The sequence below is a fragment of the Epinephelus fuscoguttatus genome, linkage group LG17 (genome assembly GCF_011397635.1).
Source record: "Epinephelus fuscoguttatus linkage group LG17, E.fuscoguttatus.final_Chr_v1".
Classification (NCBI taxonomy): Eukaryota; Metazoa; Chordata; class Actinopteri; order Perciformes; family Serranidae; genus Epinephelus; species Epinephelus fuscoguttatus.
The window spans coordinates 37,429,743-37,449,359 of NC_064768.1; the positions used below are offsets into that span (position 1 = coordinate 37,429,743).

At 38.3% G+C, this 19,617-nt stretch overlaps 2 protein-coding genes across 3 annotated transcripts in view; one reads left to right on the forward strand and one right to left on the reverse strand.

Moving 5' to 3' along the window:
* The window catches only part of fam135b (family with sequence similarity 135 member B), a 675,785-nt gene that overhangs the window by 486,950 nt on the left and 169,218 nt on the right, over positions 1–19,617 (forward strand). The window lies entirely within an intron of this gene.
* On the reverse strand, positions 1,616–16,162 carry LOC125904599 (CMP-N-acetylneuraminate-beta-galactosamide-alpha-2,3-sialyltransferase 1-like). Of its 2 annotated transcripts, none has more exons than XM_049602122.1 (7): positions 16,066–16,162; positions 11,590–11,872; positions 6,463–6,665; positions 5,785–5,952; positions 4,330–4,369; positions 4,113–4,232; positions 1,616–2,528 (listed from the first exon to the last, which is right to left on the reverse strand). In XM_049602122.1, the coding sequence occupies exons 2-7, from the start codon at positions 11,830–11,832 to the stop codon at positions 2,352–2,354; spliced, it is 951 nt and encodes a 316-aa protein (XP_049458079.1). In that variant the 5' UTR covers positions 11,833–11,872; positions 16,066–16,162; the 3' UTR covers positions 1,616–2,351. The 2 variants fall into 2 exon arrangements, with proteins under 2 accessions (XP_049458079.1, XP_049458078.1); XM_049602121.1 differs by lacking the exon at positions 16,066–16,162 and adding an exon at positions 12,955–13,237.

Genomic DNA, 19,617 nt, shown 5'->3' on the forward strand with positions numbered 1-19,617 from the left:
GCCAGGCCTATGCTTGAACAGGCCTCAACCCTCATTTCTACTGTTAATATAAGAGGAGAAACACAATTAACCAAAAACCCCTTTATGTAGATTAAAGTAGAGTTTCAGGGGTATTAAAAGAGTGTCATGTGTTTTACCTTAACAGTCATGAAATGGGTTAAATCAGCTCTCACTTAGGGCAGGAACAAGTGTTCATCTCTTTAACATCAGACATCAAACGCAGGGAGTGAAACAAAGAGCGCAGCTTGAATGACCACTTCACCATAACTCACCACAGGAATGACGAGCAGGTCTTTACAGTAGCATGAATAAGCTACACCTGGTGCCCATTCAAACCTGATCACGCTCACTTAAGGTGGACTGGCCTTTAAGGTGGCCCAGCCAACCATACTACAGCAGGAATGGGTGCAAATAGTTGAATAGCTGCAGTGTGGCTGTTTTCATCCTCTGTTTTTTAGCCAAAGCTGTTGGTCCACCACTTCTTTCCAGACTGAAATATCTCAACAGCTATCAAATGGATTACCATAAAATTTGGCACAGACGTTCACGGCCCCCAGAAGATGAATCCCAATAACCTTGACCCATACTTACTTTGTCCAGTACTTTGGTTTATGACAAAATACCTGCATAACTATTGACATTCCCATCAGCCTCTGCTTTACTTTAAGGACTGTATGTACCAGATGTTAGCATGCGAACACACTAAACATGGGAAATAAAGAATTGTATGAGAAAACAGGACAAATGTTGATGGTACAAAGGCTCCAATATCCTGATTTTAGTTGGGTATGGGTCACGATCCCAAAGCACTGGCCTTCATGTTTCAAACTCATGCCCAGGTATAGGGAAGGCTTTCTATTAAAGGGTAAGAATGGCCAGAAATAATTAATGCTCTGATTATTCTGTTGGTCAGCAGGTTTAATTGGACGTCCCTATGATTCAACAGAAGGTGCAGTGTAGTGAGCATGACGGTGGTAGCTGTAATGTACAGAGACTGTCAGCATGTGTCAATCTTGTCTCATGTCGTCACAGGATAAAAGCCTGAAGCATCACCTGTGTTCATAGACGTGTCAAAGGTGTAATTTACTTTATGGCATCTACAGCTTAAACACAGTTGATACGTGACACTGACAAAAGGAAGATAATCATTTAATTGTCTTTAATCTCTTACTTTTTCTATAATTTAGCAGATTTCTAAATTTTCAGGTTCATGTGTAGATATATCTGGTTTGTAATGCTGCTGGTAACAATGACATATAAGGAGCCGGAGTGTCTCTCTCAGGAGGTGGATGGGTCAAACAAACCTTGGACTTTCACCCGGGGAGCCTGCAGTTTGCTTCCAGTGTGAATGTTGAGCCAAACCATGATGTTTTATTCTAAATCTAACCATGTGCTTTTGTTACACAAGAAAAAAACTGAGACACAATGCATGTAACAGGCGTAAATTGACATGCCATTCTGCATGTCAGCAACAGACGCAGGAGGATGCCAAGCACATCATATGTAGACACAAAAGTCCACAGACCAAGCGGCAATGCTTGATGAGTTGGGATGAGAACGTGTTGTATTTCTACCTGTCTTAAAACACGTGGAGGGACTTTTTAAGATACACTGATAGAGATCGTGGACTTTATTGTCTCCCAAAGGGAAATATTCACATTTACATACAACAACACACAACATAAATACGTCTGTACAGAGACACAGTGTCTTACTGTGATAGTAAACAATTGGTTTTGGCACTGCTTCAGTTTAGAAGTGGCAAAAGACGTAAACAACAAAAATACAAAAACAAAAATACAAACACAATAATTATATCCTATCCTAATTATAAACTTCTTTTCATGCTAACTGCATGGGTAAATAAATAATTATTATTACAATAATATTAATTGTGATATTTATTGCTTAGTAATTGCCAACTCTCCCCACATCCACCAAACAAAGTATGAGGTCAAATTATGAAGTCAACATTGTCACAGGAATCTAAAATACAAAACACCACCTCTTGGATGCCCACACACTAAAACCATGTATGCAGTGATCTGATAGCTCCACCTTAACGGGGAAGATTTATTTAGGGACATTAGAGAACCTGGAGAAATTAAGGCTTCAATGTCAAAATGCCAAAACACACAGGCAGCAGGTGGCAACTATCCTGCAGGTACACCGTACTGTCTGTAAATGTCCTGAACATTTAAAGTCACCCATGAAAACATCAGTGTACCAACAAAGTGAAGCCAAAGTCACGTGTTCACTGTCTGAAAAAGGCTTTCCATGTCCATTAAGGAGGTGCTGTTCAAACTGGTCCCACTGGTGCATCATCAGTTGGGGTCTGGCAGCCAAAGGCCTCATCTTCGTTCCCATCCTTTAAAAAAAGTGATCACCTTCCAATCATGTAATTGCTCAATAACTCCATATTCAAAATCTCCCGGATGACCGCCAGTTTTGAAATGTTTATCTTTGAAAATTTGAAAGTAATGGTTCCAGTTTCCATCCATGTCTGCTCCAAACCCAAAAACGCTGACCTGGGAAAGCAAAAAAACAATTACCATGAATCTCAGCTGGATTTTATTTATAGGGTTGTTGTCAATAAACAGTTTTGTTATGTACTATTTTTTTTTTAAATTTCTGCATACTTTAAAACCTGGTTCTGACCAAAGATTCACGACAAAGACGAGTTGAAACAGGAAACTACTTGCATTGTGCTGTTCTGCAGCGTTCTACAAAACAGTTCACACGGGGCGTTGGTGGCTTAGTGGTGGAGCAGGTGCCCCAAGGCTGTTGCCGCAGCAGCCCGGGTTCGACTCCAGCCTGTGGCCCTTTGCTGTATGTCATTACTCCTCTCTCTCTCTCTCCCCCTTCACACTTAACTGTCCTATCTATAAAGGCAAAAATGCCCAAAAAGAATCTTAAGGAAAAAAAACAAAACAAAACAGTTCACACCAATGCAATCCATCCGATGAGATGGTGTATCATCGCTATGCAACAACTCTCTGTATTTCCGTTCTGATGTGCAGCTTTTCAGACTATAGCTTGTAGCTTCTTAAAATATGAATAAGGATAGTGATAGTGAGACACTGGCTACGAAACAAAACCAGCATCAGATGGACTGTATTCATAATCAATATTCAAAATCAATATGCCACAATAATATAAATAACCAGCACCAATTCATCAGTCAATGAGACTAATGACTTTAGTTGTTACATACCTTGTCACTTGGTGGTGGTTGTGACGCGTCTTTATCTGATTGTCTGACTGACAGATCAGCTGATAAAGACGTGTCACAACCGCCACCAAGTGACACTTCTGAGGAAGGCGGAAGTTTCCGCCCTAACATGTCAAGGTATGTAACATCCTAATACATGTCTGAGAAAAAAGAACAGCTAAGTCATTATCAGAAACTGAAGACATAATGAACACCATTAAACGGTCACTGAGACAGCAGCAGCAGCGACCCACCATCTGACACCGGCACAGGATGGTGCGTGTGGATGGAAACAGAGTGCTTGGCGGGGGCAGAGCACCTGCTGCAGCAACAAGCAAATATGCCACCTGCGGTCATTTTCACTTGACCAGCAGACTTCACAACAAGCTGATTGGCTGTTGAAAAAGGTGACGTCCAAAAAACAGGCTTGAGTCGAGCTCAGACCGGCCAGATCACACCATTGCAACTTTCTCTGCAACGTTCTAAACTTGTTTGGTCTCGTTGCAAATCTTTGGTCTAAGGGTTAGTTTTGGTGCTTCACTTCACAATGTCACCAATGTGCCTTTTGAATATTCTGTTGTTCTCAACCTCAAACGCATACTTTGCATTTTGGACAATTTATCGTCGACTTCTTTCTTGCGAATCTAAGCTAACATGCTAAGCTAGCAGGCTTCTGAAATGTTGAGCTATTCCTAATACAAACACATTTCTTTTCTCATAATATATTTGTATTAATTTGATGATTTTTTGAACATTTCAAAACTTGCATTAATGTTTAGTTATTGCCTAGCAGTCGTCTTCTTCTTTGCCATCACTGGCGCATCATTATTTCTCAGTGCGTTGCTGCCACCAGCTGTCAATCAGTAAACAACGTGGAGTTGTTGGTATATTGTGTACTCACCTCATCACAAATCTTCAGGCTGAGAGCCACAGTCAGGAAGCCAGTGGATGGATAGGCTCCCTTCTTCAACAACCAGGTTTCATGAACATATTTCATGAAAGCTGGATTGAGGATCGTCACCTGTTATGAATCAGACTTAACCTTTATACTGACTCCTGTATTACTGGATGACTTATCAGATTTGTCAGATCCTTTCAAAATCATTTAACATACTCACCAAATCCTTGTTAGCTATTGCCTTTCTCTTCCCATTTTCCCTGTTGAAGGTAACAGTAATTACATCATTTAGTGGAAAATCAACTGATTACCAAGTATCATTTAGTAATAATAACAGTATCAGCCAATATTCAGCTTCTTGACTGCTATCGATATATAAAACGACATAAACTAATTGCAGTGGCTGATGTTTTTCTGTTGTGTCACGTAAATTTTGCACAGGCTAAAAAGTGAGAGTCAAGGCTAACGGTGTCACATCATCCCTGGGGACAATAGCAAATGCGTTGAATGAACAAAGATCTTGCCCCTGGACGCCTTTGCAGCAAAAGAATGGAGGAAAGTAACCACTAATGTCAGGAGACGCACAGTATTTTCCCCTGATGATGCCAAAGATGTAACAAATGATGACAATTTACAAGCTGCACCAATGGTATGAAACGATATACACATCGAGTCTCTTTGTGAATGGATCAAAGCAGACTCAAAATAATACAGCTATAGAGAGTACAAATTGAATGTTTACACCTTATTTTGCTGCTCACCTTATTTATCTGCTAGATTGATATCTGATATTAACTGTGCACAAAATCACATCACTTGTAAGAGATCCTGTAAGAGTGTGGTGCTGAGACAGATGGTGTTTCACAAAGTCAAGGAAGGATCCTTAAATGGCTGAATTTCAAGGAGGCTACATCATTAAATCCCATCGCAGAATAGTTCCAGTGGTCCAGCGGGCATTAAGTACTTGGACAGAGTTCTCAATTTTAGATGTCCACAGTGTCATTTTAGATATCCAGAGTGCTGCAATAGAATTAGATATCTATAATCCAGTTGTTAATAGCCATAATTCTAATTATGGCTATCTGAAATTTGCATTTTTCCTTGTTGTAATGCTAATTGTAGATATCCATAATGGTTACAATGTGCTTATGATATTCAAAATGACATTATGGATATCTGGAATCTTTCTTTTTTCATTTTGGATATTTTAAACAACTGAATTATAGATATCTAAAAGAATTATATTGCTGATATCCAGGATGTTTATTCTTGACACCAAAAATGACATTGTGGATTTGTAAAATTGAAAGCCCAATACATATAAATGGCAAAATTGACATAATTTGTCCTCGGAAGACTTTCATTATGAATATCTGAACTGTTCATTTTGACTAGAAAGAATTTAATTACAGATATCTGCAATACATATCCAGTCTAGCTATTTAATGTTATAATGGCCGCTTATACATTTTAAGGATCTAAAGATATTTAATTTACTTTTGACTGGTACAATCAAAGTTTTTATAATTTCTACAAGCAAATTGTTGATATCTATAATTAGCAAGGAGAAATGCTATTGTGGATATCTAAAATGTAATTACAGATAGAGGTGTGGTTGGATTTAATGCTAAAATTGCTTGCCATAGGTATAGCAGCTTTTTTTTTACACACCCACCCTGGCATTAATCTGTTGATGAGCCACTGGAAATCACTTCTCTTGAATGGAAACATCATAAAATGAGTGTTGTTGTCCAAAGGAATAGCACTCTCCGGATACATCACACGATGAGTTGTTCTAGTCCCAACATCTGCTTCATAGCCTTTGGTAGGGCCGCGGTTTATCCTGAAAGACACAGGGGAATATTTAATATCATGTAGTTAAAGAACAATAAATGGTGTGGTGATTAATGTTGACATTATGTTACGGGGGGAGACGATATGGGACAACAACTTAAGTTAAGGCCACAGATGTCCAAGTGGGGCAGGTGGAAGGGTTGGTGGATGGGTCCAACAAACACCGACTTTTACCTTGCCGTAAGACTGTAAAGCCAATCCCTATTCTTTTTTCTTAAACCAAACCAAATGTTGTCTCGATGCAGTGCATTTATTTTGAAAGAGACTGTATGCAAACTGTACAGTGACTGAAATGTAAGGTGAATGCTGCCGCGTCTTGTTTCAAATTAAAAGTCATCATTTCAAATTAAAAGCCCTCCAGCATTTCATACACAGTGCACCCATTTACTAGACTCTGACATAATCCTGTTGTTAAACTGCAAGTGAAAAATATTCAGTTTGTCTTTGTGTCAACATCATTGTTAAAACTCGTTTTCTAAAGACAGCAGTAATGACTAACCTTATGACAATATCATGAAAATCTATGAGAGGTCCATAGTGTGATCCCAGCAAATTCCCAGAATTCCCCACCACAGCACAACTCCTGCAGCGGTCAGGCTTGGGTTCTAGTACCGTAACATTTGGAATGTGTGGGACCACCTGAAATACGTCTTCCAGTGCTGATTTGAAGAGAGTGAAGTTGGGTCTTCTTGACTGCATGCGCTGACACAAAGAACAGGAAAAGAATGTTATTCCAGCACCACTTTACAATTTAATCACATACCAAACCTGAACAGGCAAATAATGGGCTGCTCTTATTGTGAAGCACTCACAGGAAATGCAATGACTTTGGCATTTTTTTAACAGTGACAGTTTTAAATATTACAGGAAGTAATTAAGCAAGGAGGAGAAACTGCAATGTGCTGTCAAGTTAGACAGTGTATATTAGGCTACCTTGCTGTTAATACCAGTAACCACAGTATAGTCAAACCAGGATTGAAATCTTAATGATGTTTTTTTTTTAATTAACATATTGTCACCTTTTAAGTTGACATGGTGAACTTGTTAGGACAGTGTTACATCCAGAAGCAATATTAGCATTCATGTTGAGGTGTGTTTGTGTCCACCTGATGAATGTAAGTCCAATATGCAGTTTCTTTTAGCTCTATTTTTGGTCCCCACCAATGTCCCGAGAAATATCTATCTCATTAGATGCTAACATACTCCACTGAGTTCAACAGCACTTCTCTGCTGCTTGGTGCTGAGCAGATAGTGTACAGCGGGTTCAAACAATGCATGTATAAAGAGAACTGGATACAGCGTTGGAGGCGGGGCCCATGTTAATTTTTATGAAAGTTTCTCAGTGGCACATGAAGCCAAAATTGTTCAATTGTCGCGGAAAAATTGTCGGGATGATCAGCTATAGAGCCGGTCCAGTAGATGAAGTGTCAAAGAATCGGGTGCCTGGAAGTGGGCCTGTAGGCTCCCGACCTTGAACTTCTTGTCTCTTGTTAGTTGTCTTCAAATGTCGATTTGATATCTTAGGCTCTGCTCGCAAATACTTAAAGAAGCACTGGAAACAGGCAAGGTCCGATGCAATCAAGTTTAATGTGTCGACAGGCTTTAACACATACAACTTAGTGAGCCAGACTCCGGAGTGTGGCTAAAAAACTGCGTTCAGAACCCTAGCTTATATGCTGGTGGAGATCCAGACGAGTCTCCACCTTTTTTGCTAATCCTTCCTACTCGAACCCAATTCTATTGGTGGAGAACTTCTTTGTGTCCAATTCTGATTGGGCCCGTTTTTAATGGTGTGATGTAGCCTGGAATTTCCCAAAATTCCTTCCCTTAGGTTCGGTTCCATTCTCGCTCTATTTTTTAAAAATATGTGCATTCTGGGGACTCTCTATACAGTCCACAATGCGTCTAGTTTCATGCAAGATGTGAATTCCAGGGACTTCTACACGGCCCACAGTGTTTCTAGTTTCATGCACATGGTGTGTTCTTTCAGTAAATGACCTTGACAACAGATTCAAAGGAGTAAATGACCTCGACAGTATCTAATACAGATTCAAAGCTTTTATAATGCCTTGTACATGATTATATGGCTCTTTTTTGTTTCCCAATCACTTAGATATCTTAACTTTATTACTTGATTTACTAAGCACAAACTTTTACACTACATAGATTAGCCAGCTACTTCAGGTTTAGAGCTTTGTTAATGAAAAGTGTTGAATGTTGTAACATTACAACGTCACCATATGCATTAGTCGCCGTCTCATCTTCTTCTTTTTTTCTACTATTATTAATTCTCCTTTTGGTTAATGCCTGGTAGCCACTGGCTTTAAAAGGCTAACTACGCCCATTTTTAAAATTCACGTGTCAAAACTTGTACATCTATGATGGTCCAAATTTTTATTTTTTTTGCCTTCCACTTTAAACATTTTCATTTGCACGTACTGAAAGCAACGGCATGTTTGGCTAAGCACGGACCATACTGTAAGATGATTATCTTCAAAAAGCAGATTCCTTGTGGAAACTGTACAAAGTCGTTCAGACTCAGAACAAGTCTGTAGTAATATGTCCATAAAGTGGTGTTTATTTCAAGACACTGGATCTCAGGTGACTCTTCAAGGCCTTGACGGCCAGATCTCATAGGGTACAAGTCTTGCAGTAGACTAAGCCTGTAATTACTCCCGATTACCTATTCTTAAGAATAGAAGGGGCCAACATGGATTGAACAGATGGTTTCAAGGCATCTTTTGGTTGCAAGGCAACTGCATCATTGTGCCACTTAGACTTCCAGTCCAGCCACTACTGTAACTTCAACAACTTGAGTCCTGTCCAGTTGATTTCAGGTATTAAAGGGGAACTATGGCCACTTTAGAAACTCATACATGTTATTCCTATGGTCTAAGACAATCCAAAAATATTACTTAACATGAACAACTCTCTCCCAAATCCAAAAACTAGAGTGCTGAAACTCAAATTTGTGATGTCATAGGGTATAAAGTGTGGACCTGCTCCATAGACAATGAATGGTGAAAGATGTTCTAGATGAAACTGAGAGCACCCAGGGGAATGCTCTGAATATATGAGAACATTTTCTGTTTCAGCACTGAGAACATTCTGTGGGTCACAAAATGACTCTCTCATTCATTGTCCATGGAGACTTTATACTTGATGACATCACAAGTTCGAGACTTACTTCTCTTGTTTTTGGCTTTGAGAGCAAGTAGCTCATGTTCATGAATACTGATTGAACTTTCTGGCCATGGAAATGTTCTCCTTTAACACTGGAGAATGGTAGTTATTGAATAAAATGACAGTTTTTGTATATTTGGTGGCTGCACCCTCCATAAACATATCTGCATATAAATATAGACAGACCGACAGTGGGTGTGTTAGGGTTAGGTTAGGGTAGGGGGTTAGGAGCAACCCTTTTCACGCTGTTCCACTGCTTTCACAGTTTTTTCTGATACATTTTTCTTAAAAAAAAATATATATTTATTGTTTGATTATTGCTGTTTTCAGTGTTAATGCAGTATGGGGTGCCGTTTGTAAAGTGTCTCACGATGAAAATAACATCAACATTTTGCCACATTTAGCTTCAAACAATGTTTAAAAAAGTATTGTGATTTTTTTAACGTCACCTTTTACCACATTTACAGCAATATTTGTTAACTTAGAAATATATTAAATAGTTAAATCTAAATATTAAATGTGGCACCTAAATGTTAAATGTTAAATCTAAATATTAAATCTAAATCTAAATGCTAAATCTAAATCTAAATCTAAATGTTAAATCTAAATATTAAATCTAAATCTAAATGCTAAATCTAAATCTAAATATTAAATCTAAATCTAAATCTAAATGCTAAATCTAAATCTAAATCTAAATATTAAATCTAAATCTAAATGCTAAATCTAAATCTAAATATTAAATCTAAATCTAAATCTAAATGTTAAATCTAAATGCTAAATATAAATATAAATATAAATGTTAAATCTAAATATTAAATCTAAATCTAAATCTAAATGTTAAATCTAAATGTTTTCGGTGAAACTAAATATTTAGCTAATATGCAAATTCACACTGCCGGTCACCGGAAGTACCAAAATAAAAGCTCGAGATGGTCAGACTATTTATAGAATCAAATAACGAATTAAAACCAACTTATCGGGGGAAATGGACACTTGAACATACATTAGCGTGATAATAACTACCTAAAATAACAAGAAACGTGTTTGGAGAAATTTTATTTGACGTGTACTTTGAGTTGTTAGTGTCCCTTCGGAGGGATTAACAACCTAAGCTAAGCTAACAACCGTCAGTTCTTAGCCCCATTTGCAGTGTCTGTAATGACTCATTAACTCTTAAACGGTCCGTGAAAAAAATATTTTTTTCCAGCGGATGTCTTAGTTACAACATGATTGAGCTAGCAAAGCAGTTTTGTGTTGCGATGTGTGGTATTTATTAAGTTTTGGGAAATCAGGATTTCTAGAAAGCACCAGTGTCCGCAGCAGCAGCAAAGCAATCAGGACGTCATCAGTTAAATGTCTCCCATTGTCGGATCGACATTAAACTACTCCAGTTAGCTCAATCATGTTGTAACTAAGACATCCGCTGGAAAAATATTTTCTTAACGGACCGTTAGAGTTAGTGAGTCATTACAGACCGCTAACGGGCTAACAGCTAACAGTTAGCCCCGCTAATCTACGATAACCATGTTATTAGTTTCAGACCGTGATAGTAATGTTTGTTCAGTCATAGTGTTTATAGGCTTTACAAACACCAGATTAGTCTAAACGGTGATACAGTGACGTGAAAAACGTGAGATGTGCATATATATATGTTGCTAAACTCCGCTGGTTTTCTACCCGGAAGTATTTGTAAACAACAAGGTGATTCCCTCAGAAGGGACACTAACAACTCAAAGTACACATCAAATAAAATTTCTCCAAACACGTTTCTTGTTATTTTAGGTAGTTATTATCACGCTAATGTATGTTCAAGTGTCCATTTCCCCCGATAAGTTGGTTTTAATTCGTTATTTGATTCTATAAACAGTCTGACCATCTCAAGCTTTTATTTTGGTACTTCCGGTGACCGGCAGTGTGAATTTGCATATTAGCTAAATATTTAGTTTCACCCAAAACATTTAGATTTAACATTTAGATTTAGATTTAGATTTAATATTTAGATTTAGATTTAGCATTTAGATTTAGATTTAATATTTAGATTTAACATTTAGATTTAGATTTAGATTTAGCATTTAGATTTAGATTTAATATTTAGATTTAACATTTAGATTTAGATTTAGATTTAATATTTAGATTTAACATTTAACATTTAGGTGCCACATTTAATATTTAGATTTAACTATTTAATATATTTCTAAGTTAACAAATATTGCTGTAAATGTGGTAAAAGCTGACGTTAAAAAAAATCACAATACTTTTTTAAACATTGTTTGAAGCTAAATGTGGCAAAATGTTGATGTTATTTTCAGCATGAGACACTTTACAAACGGCACCCCATAATGCAGTTCCTGATTTTGCTGCAGGACCAATCAGAGTGTCTGAAATGATTAACAGTGAAACAGAAGCAGAACATTTGTATCTGAAAAAAAAAGTTGACATTTACCTTCCACCAGTTGAAAGTTTCCTCTGTGACTGTTAAGTTATATGTCAGAAAGGGCTGAGGACATGCAGTCATACGCTCCCTGAACTTCAGATCCCCCTCGGCTAAACATGTGGAACAAGCACAAGGACCTGAGCCGTGAAAGGAAAATGGAGACAGCTTCCATGTAGATCTGGCGAACAGCCCAATGCCAACGATGCACAGTAGGTAGAGGATAAATTTTTTTTTCCTCAACAATTGAAGCATCTCGGCAGCATTACACTCCTGGAGGAAGATCAGAGCCGAGCTGCGGACACAAAACGTGAGGCACACAGGTGAGTCGCTTCATGAATGTGAAAAACATGTCATTAGAGAACAGCGTTGTGCCAGAGGAAGAGACTGGCTGCTGTGTATGTCCTCTGATATTTGGAATAGAAACACATCTGACATTTACAGATATGGATCCATCATGACACTGTCACTTGAGCAGCCACACCTGTTATTCCCAGGAATCCTGATATAAAGCCAAATAACATAAGACATCAAACAAGAATTAAAACCCACGTGCAGCTCAAAGTATTTTCCTATCTATAACCAGCAACTTCTCTTTTTTTCCACACAGCGTTGGATTGTGAATAACATCCTGCTTGAGAGACTTGTGTTTGACTCTACTGAAGTGACATGACTCCTGTAGAGCAGTTCAACAATAAAGATGAAAATATAACAATAAAATCAATAAAAAATATTCTATAAATGACTTAAAGCAGCAAATTAACTGCTGTGTTCGATGCTGTTACTGTTTTGTGACACATTCACAAAACGTGTTGTTTATATGTACACAGTTTGAACACAGAAGTCTCCATGAGGGTGTAAACTGACACACGAATGAACAAAGAGTAAAAAAGAAGACAAAGGAAATGTCATGCAATAAACTTTACATACACATTTATATGCTCTACTATAGGCAAAAACTCACAGACAGCTTAACTGGTTCAACAGGTTACATGTGGAACGGTGTGTGACCGAAGGGAGAATATTTAATCGTGGGCGCCAGCCACAATATTTAGCTTTACTCAGTTAATAAATGAGCCTAGAAATTCAATTTTCAATGAAGTGTTTTATCTTCTATCATTTGCTTCTATTAAAAGTAAAATCCCACACTTAAGTTGCCTCTTTGCCATAAAACGACACCACATTAACAAAGTATTCTTGTTCTGCCAGACAACAGCGCAGAAATAAATAGAACTTCATCACAGCCTTTGAGTCTTCAACATATTAAAACAACAGGCTACATTTTGTCACCGTATGCTAGCTTCATTTTTTTTTTAAATTAATGATTAATTAATTAATAATTCTTGAAATGTGAAATAGATTTCATTTTTCTCTTACCTGATAACTGAGGAAAAAAAACAGGCAGGTGAGACAAGAAAAATAATTTAGAAAAACACCTTGCAGCTGATGAACCTGTGAAATGTTCACAATGAAATGAGCTGATTAATGGCAGGCTGAAGAGTCAAGGAGGAAGTGTTGACAGTTTGGCATCAGTACCAACGGGGTGTGTCAGAAAGACTTGGCATTGCTTCATAATGATACAGGCTTCTTCTATGTTTTACATGACTAAGGTTGTAACAACACTTGTATTGTTGTTTTGTCTCTTTTATTAAGTTGTCCATTGTCGTCCAGTCTGCCCACACTTCTTATCTGTATCTGTTTAAACGTTTATTATGTAAAACACTTTATCTCTCCTCTGTGTATGAAATGTGCTCTATAAATAAACCTCCCACACCTCGCCTGAATTATCAATTTCACAATCAGTTACAAACATAATGACATACCTACTAGTCTAATACTTCTACCTCTTTGAGCTCTAAGTTGCATATTGTTTTCCTTTGTAGTTATTAGTTTAGTAAATGAAATAGAATATTTCAGTAAAAAACATAAAGTTAGGTTGAGTGTGGCAGCCTGAAGTACGATAATCCCAGAAATCTTCATAATCAGCTTGTCATACTCTTCATCACGTTGCATAAGTGACGTCTGTTTTTTTTAATTCCTTTTGTCTGTGCTCGTCTCACCGGTTAAAGCGGGTGTGTCTCTGCACAAACCAGACTTGAGTTGCAATGAGATGACTGTTTGAGGAGTGCTGCGTGTGTTGAGAGGCTGCATCTAATCTAGTTCAACCACAACCACTTTGTTTTTGTGTTCAGCTCTTTAGACACAAGCATCTTAATAGTTACTGCTATACACAAATACTTACGTTAAACTTTAACATGTTTTCATGGAATGCGATATCTGAAGAACACCTCAAAGGAATTTCCTCAAATTTGGCACAAATTCCCAAAGGTCAAGGTGACTGTGACCTCATCTGTCTCATTCTTGTGACCACAATATCTCAAAAACACCTCAAGGGAATTTCTCAAATTTAGGAAAATGTCACTTGGATTCTATAGACTTGTTTCCACCAAGCAGTCCTGTTCAGTTCAGTTCAGTATGCATTTTTCCATTTCCACTGTGAGAAGTTGTAGATAGTCCCCATTTTTGTTCACCCCTGGTACACAGATTTGGCACTAAAATGTGGAGCTGTGAGGATGTTGGTGAAGATTCTCAGTCATCCAGGTCATGGTAATCACAAGTGCTATGTTGTAGGCAACTGGACTTGCTTGATGTTTCACCTCTCATCCAATAGACCTCTTCAGTTCTAATGGAGAGCTGCGGAGTCGCAGGCTTTAAACCCTGTGTGGGTGTGAACCCTTACAGAGTCGTTGACCCACCTGGTCATTATGTGTGTCATTAGAGTTATATGGGTCCAGGTACGTATGGGTGTTAAGTCATCAGGGGAGGGATCCCAAGACTGCATTGTAGGTGGGTGATAAGTGGTGTCATTGCTGGATGGTGCACTGAATGACCACAATCCCGCCCACATTTAACTATATTGTTTGCGGTGGAAATGCTAAAAGGTACCATGTCCGAAGGGTAACTGTTGGGTAGCCAAAGGTACCATACTGAAAGTGTTTGGTGGAATTGATGCCAGTGATGAGCTGATTAAAATTTGGTGTTCATAGGTCAAAGGTCAGGGTCACTGTGACCTTGCATGCATCTCATTTTCATTAACGCAATATCTCAAGAACACCGAGAGAATTTTTTCAGATTAAGCACAAATGTCCACTTGGATTAAACGATGAACTGATTAGAATTTGGTGGCCAAAGGTCAAGGTGAGTTGGCCTCACATCTGTCTCATGCTTGTGATCATAATATCTCAAGAACACCTTGAGGGAATTTTTTTAAACTTGACAAAAACATCCACTTGGACTCAAAAATAAACTGCTCAGAATTTGGTGGTGAAAGATTGAAGGTCAAGGTCACTGTGACCTCATGAAACATGTTTTTGGCCATACTCAAGAATTCATTTGCTAATTATTATGAAATTTTACAGAAATGTCTAATAGGATAAAATGATCACGTGATAACATTTTATATCCAAAAGGTCAGCTTCACTGTGACATCATAATATTCTGCTTAAAACCCTTTTCTGTAGCCTGGTTCCAGACCATAGACCCCGCCCACTCAACTGAGTAGGCTTGCGTCTCTGGTCTGGCATACTTCAATGAATTTGCGATTTATCTCGTCCAAACGATGGACGGACCAATGAACGCTGGGGGTCTAGCGATTAGCCAATCAGTGCCACGCTGATGTCAAGCTGTACGCTGGTGGGTAACTGGTGAGGATAGCAACAATGGCGACCGCTACAGATCCTACAGACCACATTAACAATGCTATCGAGGTATTTCGCCACTACTCACGTTAACGGAGGACCAAATTAAGGAAGCTGCTAAACTGGATTTAACGCCGATGCAGCTGGGCGTGCACGACGACGGAGACATTTTAAATGGGCAATGCTCGCTTGTTTTCAGCACCCCCGATGCATGGATACTAATGACGTCAGATTCTGGGTGAGTCGTTGATCTCTACTGATTGGTTAGGGAGAAAATCAAATTCCCTCCCCCTTGTAAATCGCCTTCAATGGAAGCCATGTCAGACTGAAGGTTCTGGGAGCTTCAGTCTGACACTCAGGCTACCTTTTCTGGCCATTATTCAATGTCATATCTCAGGAACAGAAGGGGAGACATTAATTGGTGACACTAATCTTGGGTGTACACCTTGAAACTGTGCTGACTGCGTAGATCTTCTGCGCTGTCGGAGGGATGTGTGACGCATCCATGTTTTCACAGATGTGGGTGTAAACTGTAAGTGTAAGTTACCTTCTACCAGTTTCTTCGATTAAAAAGTATAATCCCACACTTTAGTTGCCTCTTTGCAATAAAACTAGACGATGACAGCGTAAAAATAACTCAGTAATTCAGAATGAGATCAGAACTTTATCACAGCATCTGAGCCTTCAACATATTAAAACAGCAGGCTACATTTTGTCACTGTATGCTAGCTTCATGTTTTTTTTCAACCATCAGCTGAAATATATCATATAGATGTCATATTTCCCTTACCTGATGAGAGAAATAAACAGGTAGGTGAGAGAATAAAAGTAATCCTAAAAACACCTTGCAGCTGATGAACCTGTGAGATGTTCACAATGAAATGAACTGATTAATGGCAGGCTGAAGAACCAAGGAGGAAGTGTTGACGGTTCCACATTAGTGCCAACAGGGTGTGTCAGAAAGACTTGGCATTGCTTCACAATGATACAGGCTTTGTCTGTATTTTACATGACAAATGTTGTAACATTTGTCATGACAAATGTTTACATGACAGATGTTGTTACATGACAAATGTTTTTTAAAATTGTCCATTGTCACCCAGTCTGCCCACACTTCTTATCTGTTTAAACTTTTATTTTGTAAAACACCTTGTCTCCCCTCTGTGTATGAAATGTGCTCTATAAATAAACCTGCCACACCTTGCCTGTATTATTAATTTCACATCAATCTATGGACATAATTATAAACCTACTTGTCTAATACTTCTACCTCTTTGAGCTCTAAGTTGCATATTGTTTTCCTTTGTAGTTATTAGTTAGGTAAATTAAATAGAATATTTCAGTAAAAAAACATAAAGTTAGGTTGAGTGTGGCAGCCTGAAGTACGATAATCCCAGAAATCTTCATAATCAGCTTGTCATACTCTTCATCACGTTGCATAAGTGATGTCTGTTTTTTTAATTCATTTTGTCTGTGCTTGTCTCACCGGTTAAAGCGGGTGTGTCTCTGCACAAACCAGACTTGAGTTGCAGTGAGATGACTGTTTGAGGAGTGCTGCGTGTGTTGAGAGGCTGCATCTAATCTAGTTCAACCACAACCACTTTGTTTTTGTGTTCAGCTCTTAAAAAACAAGCGTCTTAATATTTCATTTCATTTCACTTCATTTATTTATTTGTTCCGATCATGGCAATATTCAAAATCATACAAACAAAAACAGCTATCAACTAAGACATTTTCCATGACCGAAAAGGAGCAGGAAGAAGAAAATCTTATTTTACCTACCCCTCCCTCAAGACAAAAATAAACAATAGAAACAGATGGTCTGCCTGATTACAGTTACTCTGTAGTCAATATAACATTAACATGAAAAGAAAACAGAAATAAATTCATTATCTGTCTCAACACTCATATACAATATAGAAACCTAACTATCAAGTTCATACAATGCAGCTACTCTTTCTTTAAACATTCTTTTAAACTGAAATATGTTGAATCACCCTGTAAGGAATTCCACAACTTAACCCCAGCAACAGAAATACACATCTGCTTTAAAGTTGTTCATGCAAATTGGTGCTTAAAATTAAATTTCCTGCGATGATCTTCATTATCAGAACTAAAAATAAACAAATTTTGCAAATTTTCAAAAAAATTTCAAAAATCTTGCCCTGACTGTGAGAGTCTGTAGTTTAACCAGATCCTCAAGTTTTAATAATCTTGATTCAATAAATAACCTGTTGGTATGTTCTCTATAAGACTTTTTAAATCATCACCTGAACAAAAAAAAAGTTATGTCACCTGCAAACAACACAAACTTCACATATATCATTAATATATAAATTGAAAAGTTTAGGCCCCAAGACTGACCCCTGTGGGACTCCACAATCAATATTCATATGATCAGATCTACTACCAGAAAAGTGCACATATTGTTTTCTATTATCTAAATAGCTTTGTACCGAATTTAAAACCACTCCCCTCACCCCATATTAATATAGTTCTGAAAAAAGAATTTTATGGTCAATGGTATCAAACGCTTTTTTTGAATTAATAAAAACCCCAATTGTGTGTTTCTTTCTATTGCTGTGGTAATTTCTTCTGTTAACTTTAGAGCAAAGCTTGTGGACCGATTTATTCGAAAACCAAATTGACTCTCACTTAACAATTGATTTTTTTTCAATAAAATAATCCAATTTAATTACAAACAGTTTCTCCAGCACTTTTTTAATTCATTCATTCATTCATCTTCTAACCGCTTCATCCTCTTGAGGGTCGCGGGGGGGCTGGAGCCTATCCCAGCTGACATTGGGTGAGAGGCAGGGTTCACCCTGGACAGGCTGCCAGACTATCGCAGGACTGACACATATAGACAAACAACCATTCACGCTCACATTCACACCTATGGACAATTTAGAGTTATCAATTAACCTAGTCCCCAATCTGCATGTCTTTGGACTGTGGGAGGAAGCCGGAGTGCCCGGAGAGAACCCACGCTGACACGGGGAGAACATGCAAACTCCGCACAGAAGGGCTCCCACGCCCGGGATCGAACCAGCAACTCTCTTGCTGTGAGGCGAGAGCGCTAACCAGCACACCACCGTGCCGCCCGCACTTTTTTAATGTTATACACAAATACAAATTAAGTTCAACTTAAAATGCTTTTGTTTAAATGTTTTCATCTGGTAGCAAGGATTCAGCAAAAGTAAATCATTGAAGCATCGTCTTGTTTTGGTAATTTATTATAACTCTTCGTCAGCAACAACTGTGGCCAGAGGCAACATGATTTCAGGTCACCTGTCTCTGAGTCCATCCGTCTGTCCTGTCCTCAGGAATGTGATATCGGAAGAACACCTCAAAGGAATTTCTTCAAATTTGGCACAAAGATCAAAGTTACTGTGACCTCATCTGTCTCATTCTTGTGAACACGGAATCTCAAGAAGACTTTAAGGGAATTTCTTCAAATTCGGCACAAATGTCCACTTTGACTAAAAAATGAGCTGATTAGAATTTGTTGTTTATAGGTCAAAGGTCAAGATGACTGTGACCTCGTCTGTCTCATTCTTGTGAATGGGATGCCTCAAAAACACCTGGAGGGCATGTCTTCAAATTTGGACATCCACTTGGACTAGACAATGTACTGATTAGGATTTGGTGGTTGAAGGTCAAAGGTCAAGGTCACTGGAACCTCACAAAATATGTTTTGACCAAAACTCAAGAATTCGTACACTGATTATGACCACATTTCACACAGATGTCTAATAGTATAAAATGAAGTGATGACATTTTATATCCAGAAGGTCAAAGGTCCACCTCACAGTGACATCATAATTTTCTGCAATGACACTATTGTGGTTAATATGAAACGCCATATCTCAGGAACAGAAGGAGAGACATTTCTTCAGATACTGAATTGGTGACTCTAATCTTGTTGCTGGGGGAAGATGTGCGTGACGGATCAATGTTTTCACAGACATGGATGTAAACGGTAAGAGAAACTTCACTGGTCCAGAGGCAGTCAACCGCAACACAGTATTTCTGGCTTTGCTGTTCAGAACTACAGTCTCTTTGAATGGAAAGCACCTCATGGAACCGGTTTGTAGGACACATGCATGCATGGAAGCCTACTTATCTATCATAGAGCTGTTCAAGCATTGTCAGACCTTTGTGTCCTTTATATACAGTACGGTAGGCACTCTTTGATAGATAACGCTGTATTTGCATTCCTACTGCAAAGAGCGTGACTGTGCGTCACTGTCCTGTCTTTGACAAAGGAGAATCTTCTCTCATCTTGATTATTATAGCAGGATAGTAAGATGACACTGTTTACAGTGAAAGAGACTTCAGC